The sequence below is a fragment of the Polypterus senegalus genome, chromosome 2 (assembly GCF_016835505.1).
Source record: "Polypterus senegalus isolate Bchr_013 chromosome 2, ASM1683550v1, whole genome shotgun sequence".
NCBI classification, from domain to species: domain Eukaryota; kingdom Metazoa; phylum Chordata; class Cladistia; order Polypteriformes; family Polypteridae; genus Polypterus; species Polypterus senegalus.
Window position 1 is genome coordinate 295,623,733 of NC_053155.1, and position 12,814 is coordinate 295,636,546.

At 40.3% G+C, this 12,814-nt stretch overlaps 1 protein-coding gene across 1 annotated transcript in view; it reads right to left on the bottom strand.

Moving 5' to 3' along the window:
• The window catches only part of alg5 (ALG5 dolichyl-phosphate beta-glucosyltransferase), a 72,111-nt gene extending 59,668 nt beyond the window's left edge, over positions 1 to 12,443 (bottom strand). The window contains exon 1 of the mRNA XM_039745812.1: positions 12,206 to 12,443. Coding sequence (XP_039601746.1) covers positions 12,206 to 12,271 — 66 coding nt within the window. The 5' untranslated portion in view covers positions 12,272 to 12,443. The remainder of the gene's footprint in view (positions 1 to 12,205) is intronic.
• Positions 12,444 to 12,814: the final 371 nt, after the last annotated feature.

The following is a 12,814-nucleotide window of genomic DNA, read 5'->3' on the forward strand; positions in this document are numbered from 1 at the left end:
TCTGATTACAACAGGTCTTTGCCATTGGAATTCTCTAGGCCATATCTTTAAATATCTCTTAAAGACTGAGCATCATATACATGTGTGTGTTTGTGTGTATATAGAAATATATATACTGTATATCTATTCTATATTTATATAAAATTCTAAGCCTAAAAGTGCAACAAATCTGTGTGACATTTTTTGTCACGCTTTAAATCTGGCTTATTTTAAAACCTACATATATGTTTGGTATCGTTCTTTTCAGAATTTATTGAACTTTAATGTGATGTTGTTAGATTTTCAGATTCTTATTCCATTTTTAAATTATAAACTAAAAAATATCAAGAACACACGTCCAGTGAAACAAGACTTCACCAAGAGTGCCAAGAGATTTAACCACACCCGAGGCTGGAAATAAAAGACAAAGAGTAGCACAGCTGCTGTACGGGCTTTTAAATGTTCGAAGTACCACACAAAATGCAGATCACGCGGCACAGTAGCAATCCAGCAGCTAATCGAGCAAAGAGGAGGTAAAAAAAAAAAATAAAAATATTTGTTTCCTATTGTATCACCGTTTAAGAGGGGGTTTCGGAGGAGTGACCGCTTCTCCTTAGGGTTTGTTCAGCCCTCCTCTTAGAAGTAATGTTATATAATCACAATGAGGAAACCATAAGTATTACTAAAGGTCACAGAAAGCAAGTGAATAGAAATTAGTCTTTAATCTTATTTTGAACAGTTCAATTGTAGACGACTCCTTTATGTGATGAGGTAAAGAGTTCCACAGGCGAGGAGCAGCAGCTGCACAAGCCCCGTCTGTCCCCCTTAGTTTTACACTTGGTACGAGGGACAATAAGAGACAACTGACCAGAAGATCTAAGCACTCTGGATGGCTGGTGTAAAATACACAATTCAGATAAATGGGTAGGAACAAGCCCATGTAAACATTTAAAAACTAGCAACAAGATTTTAAAATCAATTTGAAAACTGACAGGCAGCCAGTGTAAAGAAGCTAAAATAGAAGAAACAGAGTCATACTTTCTTGCCCCAACCAGAAAACGAGCGGCAGCATTCTGGACCAACTGTAACCCGAGTATCAGGAATTTGCTAATCCCAGAATACAGCGAGTTGCAGTAATCAAGGCGAGAAAAAATAAAAGCATGAGTAGCTTTCTCAAGATCCCTAGAAGATAAAAAAGGCTTTATCTTACCTAATAGACAAAGCTGGAAAAAGCAACTCTTGACTACAGAATTTACTTGTTTCTCAAAAGAGAGGTTACTGTCAAAGGTAACACCAAGATTCAGATTTTGATTCAGATCAAGAAAATTATCAGCCATCCAGGATCTTAGTTCTTAAAGACAGTTGTGGAGTTGATTTATTGCAGAGTTGCAAACAGCAATATAAACCTGAGTATCATCATCAGCATAGCATATATACAGTGCATCCGGAAAGTATTCACAGCGCATCAGTTTTTCCACATTTTGTTATGTTACAGAATTCTACACACAACACCCCATAATGACAACGTGAAAAAAGTTCACTTGAGGTTTTTGCAAATTTATTAAAAATAAAAAAACTGAGAAATCACATGTACATACAGTAACTATTCACAGCCTTTCCTCAATACTTTGTCGATGCACCTTTGGCAGCAATTACAGCCTCAAGTCTTTTTGAATATGATGCCACAAGCTTGGCACACCTATCCTTGGCCAGTTTCGCCCGTTCCTCTTTGCAGCACCTCTCAAGCTCCATCGGGATGGATGGGAAGCATCAGTGCACAGCCATTTTAAGATCTCTCTAGAGATGTTCAATCAGATTCAAGTCTGGGCTCTGGCTGGGCCACTCAAGGACATTCACACAGTTGTCCTGAAGCCACTCCTTTGATATCTTGGTTGTGTGCTTAGGGTCGTTGTCCTGCTGAAAGATGAACCGTCGCCCCAGTCTGAGGTCAAGAGCGCTCTGGAGCAGGTTTTCATCCAGGATGTCTCTGTACATTGCTGCAGTGATTTTTCCCTTTATCCTGACTAGTCTCCCAGTTCCTGCCGCTGAAAAACATCCCCACAGCATGATGCTGCCATCACCATGCTTCACTGTAGGGATGGTATTGGCCTGGTGATGAGCGGTGTCTGGTTTCCTCCAAACGTGACGCCTGGCATTCACACCAAAGAGTTCAATCTTTGTCTCATCAGACCAGAGAATTTTGTTTCTCATGGTCTGAGAGTCCTTTAGGTGCCCTTTGGCAAACTCCAGGCGGGCTGCCATGTTACTTTTACTAAGGAGTGGCTTCCATCTGGTCACTCTACCATACAGGCATGATTGGTGGATTGCTGCAGAGATGGTTGTCCTTCTGGAAGGTTCTCCTCTCTCCACAGAGGACCCCTGGAGCTCTGACAGAGTGAACATCGGGTTCTTGGTCACCTCCCTGACTAAAGCCCTTCTCCCCCGATCGCTCAGTTTAGATGGCCGGCCAGCTCTAGGAAGAGTCCTGGTGGTTTCAAACTTCTTCCACTTATGTATGCATGTTCCAGCATCACTTCCGAATAGCTGGAGCGATTTTCATGAAACTTGGTACACATATTCATATTTCTCATTGGTCAACTAAAAATACTGTAGGGTAGGGTGGGGGTGATCTTGCAGTCTTGTATGCATGTTATCATCCAGTTGACATTCGGAAAGACCACCAGATGGTGAACGGGAGGTGATTGCCAGCATTCTTTATGTTTGAGCTCCACCGCGCCCCTGTTGCTTTTGAGATTAAATAGAGTTGGCCGGTTCAGAGTGTCAACTGTTTGTTAATTTAGTTTTAAAGTTGTGTTTTTTTTATTTTAATTATATTTTTCTCAAACAATTAAAAAAAAAACAAAAAAACAAACACTTTATTTTCCTCCCGGGCAACACCGGGTATTTCAGCTAGTAGTCTATATATACAGTCTAAATGATCACAGGAGCATGGCACTGACCTCTGTAATAGTGAAGTCATTTGAAGGTCTGATTCTTCAGCATCTCAAATCTGTCACAAATTCTCTCCTTGACCCACTACAGATAGCTTACGGTGACAACAGGTCAGTTGATGATGCAGTGAACATGGCGATCCACTACATCCTTCTATATTTAGAGATCTCAGCTGCTTTTGCCAGGATCTCATTTGTGGATTTCAGTTCTGCATTTAAGATAATCATACCAAAGCTTCTGCATAGCAAAACTCTCAGTATAAAGAAGGACTGTGCCACATGTCATAGAATCTCTGACTTTCTAAAGAACAGACACCATACAGTGAAGAAGGGTGAATACCAATCAGGGCCTCTCCAGGGGTGAGTTCCGTCTCCTCTCCATGCATCAATAATTGCACCTCCAGTGACCTATCTGTTAAACTGCTACAGTTTGCTGATGACACTACCATGATTGGCCTGATTATTGGCATTAATGAGGAGCCATATTGGAGGGAGATGGATAAGCTGTCCATCTGATGCACCATCAACAATCTTAACCTGAATTCCCTAAAAACACTAGAAATGACTGGATTTTAGGAGACAAACCTCATGTCCAACATCCCTAGTTATAAACACTGTCTCTGTCAACAGGCAGAATCATTTATAATTCTTGGCACAACTGTCACTTACAATTTCAACTGGAATAAAAAAACCTAACTACACTTACCAAAAAAGCTCAGTGGCAGATGTTTTTTTTCCTGTCAACTTAAAAAGTTTAACCTGTCCCCATCTATGCTGGTACAGTATTATAGATCCTCAGCATCCTCACTTTCTCCATAAAAGCCTGGTATGGTGGAACATCTGCTAACTTGAAGCAAGCTGCAGCATGTTACTCAAACAACATAAAGGAGTGTACAGTCGTGGCCAAACATTTTGAGAATGACACAAGTATTGGTTTTCACAAAGTCTGCTGCTTCAGTGTTTTTAGATCTTTTTGTCAGACTTTTTATGGTATGCTGAAGTAGAGTTACAAGCATTTCATAAGTTTCAAAGGCTTTTATTGACAATTACATTAAAAGTTATGCAAAGAGTCAATATTTGCAGTGCTTTTTCAAGACCTGTGCAATTCGCCCTGGTATGCTGTCAATCAACTTCTGAACTAAATCCTGACAGATGGCAGCCCATTCTTACATTATCAATGCTTGGAGTTTGTCAGAATTTGTGGGGTTTTGTTTGCCCACCCACCTCTTGAGGATTGGCCACAAGTTCTCAATGGGATTAAGGTCTGGGGAGTTTCCTGGACATGGACCCAAAATTTTGATGTTTCGTTCCCCAGCCCACTTAGTTATCACTTTTGCCTTATGGCCCAGTGCTCCATCATGTTGGAAAGGGCATTGTGTGTCATCAAACTGTTCTTGGATGATTGGGAGAAGTTGCTCTCAGAGGATGTTTTGGTCCCATTCTTTACTCATGGCTGTGTTCTTAGGCAAAATTGTGAGTGAGCCCACTGCCTTGGTTGAGATGCAACCCCACACTTGAATGGTCTCAGGATGCTTTACTGTTGTTATGACACCGGACAGATGGTAGTGCTGCTCACCTTTTCTTTTTTCTGGATGCCTCAAACAATCAGAAGGGGGATTAATCAGAGAAAATGACTTTACCCCAGCAGTCCAATCCCTGTACCTTTTGTAGAATATCAGTTTGCTCCTGATGTTTTTCTTGGCTTCTTTGCTGCCCTTCTTGACACAAGGCCATACTCCAAAAGTCTTCATCTCACTGTGCGTACCATTCCTGACCAAGCTCTGCACTGATGGTGTCCCGATCCCGAGCCATGAATCAACTTTATGAGACGGCCCTGGCACTTGCTTTCTTGGGCGCCCTGAAGCCTTCTTCACCTTTCTTTTCAATCTCAATCAGCATGACAGAGTGTACTCCAGCCTTGTCCTCATCAGCACTCTCTCCTGTGTTAATGACAGGATCACAGAAGTGATGTCAGCAGGTCATTTTGTGGCAGGGCTGAAATGCAGTGGAAACTAGGATTGGAAACAACATCTCCAGAACCACCGCACTGAGGACTGGAGCCCCTCAAGGCTGTGTGCTCAGTCCATTACTGTTCACACTGCTGACTCATGACTGCAGCAACGCACAGCTCTAATCACGTCATAAAATTCGCCGATGACACGACTGTGATGGGTCTCATCAGCAACAACAATGAGGCAGAGAGGAGGTGCAGCGGTTAACGGATTGGTGTAAAGCCAATAACCTGTCTCTGAATGTAGACAAAACAAAGGAGATGATTGTTGACTTTACGAAGACTAAGAGTGACCATCTGCCACTGAATATTGACAGCTGAACTGTCGAGGTCGTCAACAGCACCAAATTTCTGGGTGTCCACCTGGCAGAGAACCTCACCTGGGGCCTCATGTATAAACGGTGCGTACGCACAGAAATGTTGCGTAAGAACTTTTCCACGTTCAAATCGCGATGTATAAAACCTATACTTGGCGTAAAGCCACGCACTTTTTCACGGTACCTCATGCCTTGTCGTACGCAAGTTCTCCGCTCGGTTTTGCAGACAGGCGGCACCCAGCGTCAAAGCAATGGTACTGTTCCTGTGTGGTTACTCATTATTTTCCTGACGCAGCTTTATAAATACACAGAAACTAACCGCATATTGTTTATTAGTGTAACGCATCTGATTGTGATTAACTTGTAACAATATAATGGTCCAGGGAACAGCCATAGTATTCCAAATACCATAACTGCTTTAGTGTTGTTACTCTCACTTCTCCTTCTTCTTCTTCTTTCAGCTCCTCCCGTTAGTTGCCACAGCGGATCATCTTTTTCCATATTATTCTCACTGCACCACTCGGAGTATTTATATCACTATATCTGAGTGTGAATCACAGCAGCAGCTGATCGGAAAGGGAATTATCGGTATACAGTTTCATGGACACGCTGTCTCAGCCACTGCAAAACGTTTTAAAGCCTTTCCTGTACAGACCTCGCGGTTCAGAAACAGTTTCATCCCAAAAACTTTAAATGCACTCAATCAATTGCACCTTGTAGAACTGTTTGTACTTATAAGTACAATCACCCCAGTGTAAACTTGCACTATAGTTATAATATCGCACAACCTGAGCCACTTTATAAAGCGCGTATTTACATATGATGACGATATCATTTTTAAGGTGAAATGCAGCAAAATATGTTTATTAAATTATACAGATAAAACTTTAACTTCATTTAAATAATCTATATTCTTCACTGGGAGTGTTGTTAAGGATAGAATAATTGAACATGTACTATGAAGATATTTCAATGTTCCTTAAACGTTTTGAAGAATCGGAGCTAAGCTTACAGATGGCTTAATTTCTATAACAGAGCTGATTGTGTGGCGATCGGTTACTTGGGGAAAGAAAAGCACTGACTGCAGTGACGGCTATGCCAATATATATTGAATATAACACAGAAAGAGAAAATAACAACACAGCTAAAAACGCAGCGACAAATTTCGGCAAAAGTTAAATGCTTGTGTCATGAGCACGAGGCGGCTATGCAGTGTCTGCAGCATACGTGGCCATCCACCGTGCATAAGCTACCTTACTGACATTGGCGGGCGAAGGAGCCACCGATTCTTCCTCTGCCCAGTGCCACCACAAGCCTAGAGCTGCCCCTGAGTACTGCTGCAATAAATTATTTCATCGAAGTGAAACACATGTTTAATAACGTGCTTTAACTCCTATCATCATGAAAATTATATCACGAATACATCTCAGTATTTTAGTTATTCAGAGAGCTGTAATATCACGAATGTAATGGATTCTGTGTCCAGTTGGAGGAAGAGAGCCGCTTTAAGAAGCAAGTAGTGATTCACACACATAGAAGATCAAATACAAAACAAAGCATTTAACGTGCTACTTTAATTACAATGTGATTTTAGAAACTGGTTAATTAAATGAATTAAATATCACATAAGCACTTTCACAAAAGATACAAGTATAGCAGAACAAATGCGCTCTTTTCCCTACCAAGACTACAGTTGCAGAAAAAGAAATCAGGTTAGTGTTGCTTGTTCTTCTGATTTCTTGGGTAGTACAGCGGTTAGAGCTGCTGACTCCTATTCAGAAGGTCCTGGGTTTGAGTCTTAACATGTCCCAAAATAAACGTTTTAAGTAGTGAGCTGTTCTTATTGTTACTATTATACAATAAAGGCATACATTTGATTTGAGTCTGTAACAGACAGTGTAAATGTATGGTACTTGTAAAGGTTAGCGTTTTTGAATTCGGTTTTATGCTCTCAGTCGCATTCACGCTTGCCCTGGTCTGACACTGCTGTTTTCAAATAAAGACGCGCTATAACAGAGGTGAACTCAGATCAGAGAAAGAGAACAGAAGCCCTCCCTGCAAGAAACATGCACTCACATATAAGAACAACGCAGCTGCATCAGGCGTAAAGGCGAAAAATGACACTGTTTGGATACAGGATGAGGTCTGGCGTCATCCTGCCAATTACCTGTCCTTCAAAGAAACAGCACGGCTTACAGAGCTCGCCAACGTATCGTGCAAACTCCTGTTTGTGATTATGTTTTGTGATGGTCTTTACATAAGAAGCATTTATATGTTACTTATATAAAAGCAAGATCAAATGTTACTTATCTTGATTCATTTACTTGTCTTATTACAGCGTAAAGTCACAAGTAGACTGCAGCGCTTCCTCCGTTTGATCGACAAGGGCATGCTTACAAATTACACGTGTAATGTCACGAAAAATGCCTGCTGACACTTTAGTATGCGAGCAATGGTACGAGAATGCAGTTAATTTTTTTTGGGCACATGCACCGTCCACATCTAAACACTAGCGTGGAGAGTCGCACCACATTATACACTTCATGTCTACATTTTGTTGTTATTACTAAAACATGGAAAAAGTTTGTCTTTTAGGTATGTGTTCAACACATTTCCTGTCATCCTACACTTACAGTATACAGATCTTTGTAGACACGAAACACACGTGAAATGCATGTGTTCTGAATAACGATATATTTTTTTTAGTCTGGGTACCTGACTCACTGATAAATAAGGTTTCAGTTGGGAGGAGTTTTTGCAGTTTCTCCGGCAGTGGGGGGTTTTATACCAGGCTGTTTGCTGTTTGGGATTATCGACACATTTACAAGACAAAAGACACTGAATGGAGACGTGCGAGTGGATTTAAGGTGGGACGGATTTACGAGTTTTCTCATAAGCTTTGGTAATTCTAGTGTTAAGTTCATTTTCATGGCAAAGAGAGACTTTGCAATTAATTGCCATTAATCTCATCACTCTTCATAACATTCTGGAGTAAATGCAAATTGCCATCATAAAAACTGAGGCAGCAAATTTTGTGAAAAGTAATATTTGTGTCATTCTCAAAACTTTTGTTCACAACTGTGGGCCTAAAACAGGACTCCACTGAGTTCCTGCTGAATACAACACAGGTCAGAAAAATAATTAAAGACCACACTCACCCAGGAAACCATCTCTTTCAGTTATTACCATTGAGGAAACATTACTTGTCACAGAAGGTAAGAACTAGTAGACACAGAAAACTGTTCCTTTCCTGCTGCAGCCACTATGGTTAATGCCATTTTCTGATTTGTCTTTTATTGATTTTAAAACTCCTCTATCCAATCAAAAACTGTTTTCTTATTTTCAGTTTCTACTATAAGGACTTACTTAATAAATTATTGGGCAGGAGTGCAATTCTACTTTACTACGTTGGTTTATGTTCTTGTGTTTTGTGTAATATATTTTTCACTGCTACTGCACATAATGAGATGGTATGTTTAACAATACTAACCTTATTATGTGCATGGATAAAGCAACAACAACATTTCCTAGCAGCTATGTAGGCTGGTAATAAAGTTTAAAGAAAAAGCCAATGCACTTATTTGTCTAATAGGGCACCGTGAACTGAAGCCTAAGCAAACTACATGAGGTCAGGGTGCCAATCCATCTGCAGGCTCACATGCACACATGGACCTAGTATTGATAGATAGCAAGATATACTTTATTTGTCCCGAGGTTTAAATTAAAGTATTACAGAAGCTTGACAGAGAGAGAGTAAAAAACTTTTTTTATACATCTACTCTCTATATAAATTATATATAAAATCCTAAGCCTAAAAGTGCAATGATTTTATGTGACTTTTTTTGTAAGCTTTAAATCAGGCTTATTTTAAAACCTACATATATACTGTATGTTTAGTATCATTCTTTTCAGAATTTATCGAACTTTAATGTGGTGTTGCTAGATTTTCAGATTCTTATTCCATTTTTAAATTATAAACTAAAAAATATTAAGAACTCGTATCCCACAAGACGAGACTTTGTGCCAAGAAATGTAACCATACCAGGGGCCGGAAATAAAAGACAAAGAGTAGGACAGCTGTTGTACAGGCTTTTAAATGTTTGGAATGCTGCGCAAGACGCAGATCATGCGGCATGGCATCAGCGGCACGGCATCAGCAAGCCAGCAGCTGATCGACCAAAGAGGAGGTAAAAAAAAAACCTATTTGTTTCCCATTGTATCACCGTTTAAGAGGGGGTTTCGGAGGAGCGACGGTATCTCCTTGGGGTGCATTCAGCCCACCTCTTCACAACGCAAGTGGCAGATATACATGGTGAGTCAAAATTATGTTAACAGTAACGGTGCTGCTATGTATATACTGATATACAATTTATGTGCCACATATGGTACGTGTTTTGAACATGATGGCGAACAGGTTGAGACATTCCTGTAAATCATCTTGCACATATGAAGTACGTTTTTGTGAATAAATTGTTACTGACATTCAAATCATCTTATATAATATGCTACCGAGGCTGTCCGTTTGTCTATCCAGGATTTTAAATCACCTGTAGTTCATAAACCATTTGAACTATTGACCTGAAATTTGGTACACATATACTACGGGACTTCTACTATATGCTTTCAGGGTGGTGATTGACCTCCAAGGTTATTCCTCTTTTTATTTAATTGTAGAATCAACTCTTGGCAGTGGCCAGCAGGGCAGCGATGTGGCGCATGCATACGGACGCTGTTCTCATCCCTATCACCTTCGCCGTCACTTCCCCTGCCTCTTTATATCTTAAATCATTCTTGAGGCAGACTGAAGACTTAAGTGCCAGCTTAAGTGAAAAATTAAAGAAAACGCATTAAGTAATTGCAACACAAACGGTGACTTAATCAGTTTTAACGTGAAAAGATGCAGACGTAACAAGAGAAGAAGCGGGGCGCTAGGGTGGAGAAAAGATGAGCAGCTCAGGAAGTGCATCAACCTCCAAGCAAACGAATGGTAAACGTACAGAGAAAGAGGATGAAAACTAGGAATGGTCAAGTCAAGTGTATTCACTGCATGAGCGCAGCTACTGGTGTTAACATAATTTGGACTCACCCAAACAGAAAACCCTCAAGCATACTTAAGAACCTCAGACTTGGATACTGGACAGCTGCTGCTGTCAACAACAGGCTTTTAGGTGGCAGTAAGATGGACAGTCAAACATGTTCAGATGTACACTTGAAGGCATAACATTTAAATACAGCAACATAGCAATACTAACATAACCAGCTAACACTCTGAGTGTTAGTGGGAACATTTTTTGTATGAAAATGTGCTATATAAATAAATGTTGTTGTTCTAAGGAAGGTACTGTGTGATTTGGAAAGGGAGGAGTACTGCTGAGATTAAATAGGCTGAACCCTAACAAATTACCAAGACCAGATAACATTTATCTCAGAGTGCTCAAGGAGTAGGTTTGCCAAACGCCCCTTATATATACGGGACATGTCCCATATTTGATAATTTTGTCCCCTGTCCCGTACTGACCTTTTAGGGACAGCCAAATGTCCCATATTTAGTTCATTTTCAAATTTCGTAATAAAAATATATTTTTACTACCTTCTTACAGTACTTAGTTGTATTAATCAATAGATTCAGTGGCACATGTCAAGAACAAGTTTTAGGAAAATGTCAAGATGAGCTGCTCAGGAAGTGAATCAACCTCCAAGCAAACGAATGGTAAACGTACAGAGAAAGAGGATGAAAACTAGGAATGGTCAAGTCAAGTGTATTCACTGCATGTGCGCAGCTACTGGTGTTAACATAATTTGGACTCACCCAAACAGAAAACCCTCAAGCATACTTAAGAACCTCAGACTTGGATACTGGACAGCTGCTGCTGTCAACAACAGGCTTTTAGGTGGCAGTAAGATGGACAGTCAAACATGTTCAGATGTACACTTGAAGGCATAACATTTAAATACAGCAATAACATAGCAATACTGACATAACCAGCTAACACTCTGAGTGTAAGTGTGAACATTTTTAGATTAATGTAAACATTAACTAAACTTAATTCAGAATTTTCTGAAACCTGGCTTTAAAGCTAACAATACTCTTATAACAGGCAGAAAAAGTCCAGAGAAGTGTGACTAGGGGGATAAATTATGAGGACGAGCTGAGCCACTTCAGTTTAAGCAAAAGAAGATTCAGAGGAGACAAGTGTTTCAAATTAAAAAGGGAATTAGTCCAGTGGATCGAGACTGTTATTTTAGAATGAGTTCATCAAGAACACGGGGACACAGTAAATTCTGCACAGACATTAGGAAGTTTTCTTTACACAAAGAACAATAGACACTTGGAATAAGCTATCAAGCAGTGCGGTAGACAGTAAGACTTTAGGGACTTTCAAAACTCGACTTAATGTTTTATGGAAGAAAGAAGAGGATATGACAGGTGAGCCTTGTTGGGCTGAATGGCCGGTTCTTGTCTAGATTGTTCCAATGTAATTTAGAAAGTTTTTATTCACAAAGAGAACCTGTGACACATGAAATATACTACCAAGTAGTGTGGTAGACAGTAAACCTTTGGGGACGTTTAAACCTAGACACATTATTTTGGAAGGCGCGATCAGGCGAATGAACACTGTCTGATGTCCCAAACCTCCACTCATCTATCAGACACGTTTCTTCTAAACCGCAGCTTATTATGGCAACATTAGGTAAAAGGCAGAAACCAACGATGGACGGATTTGATTTCCACTCGAGGGCAAACTGCTTATCTTCTTCATTTGTTATTAAATATTTTCTTAACTTTCGTTCAGGGTCGTGGGGAAAGCAATCAATACCCGAAGCATCGGACTCAAATATCTACTAATATCTACTAAGGTTGTCTGTTAATATCATAATACTAGTAACAATGGCTGTAAATATAAAAAAAATCTACTGTTGCCATTCTGACAGAAAAAAATACTCACTACAAGTAAAACAACGGCAGCGAAGATCGCCAAAGCCTGAATAATTTCACAAATGGTGCAATCCATTCTCCATCACGGGCGCCGCTTTTACTGTAGTAAGCCTTCTAAACCAAAGCGTGTTTTCGCCCCTCGATCAGACAAATCCTGTCATTAACCACACGCTACCCACGCAGCCAGTCTCGGTTGCACACGCTGGAAGTGCAACAGTCAATTCGCTACACCTATGCGGAACTGTATGCCAACCGACTAAACGAATTGCAAGAGCGGCGTTTACAGTCAGTGAGGGTAAGAAGTTGTACGTGAGCGGCCGCTACTGGACAGGAAGATTAACGCGATGATTTTTTTTTTTTTTGAAAATGTTAAAGAAAAAGGAAAAGAAGAGGAAGCATCATGATGTTCCTACATTGATGGACTAAAAGCCAGACGTTTAAATGACCATCATCATCAAGTCCTTCCGTGAGAAGAGGACTGTTTCATTTATGTGAGGTCGAATGCCCAGAGGGGACTGGGTGGTCTCATGGTCTGGAATCCCTACAGATTTTATTTTTTTCCCCAGCCGTCTGGAGTTTTTTTTTTGTTGTTGTTTTTTCTGTCCTCCCTGGCCATCGG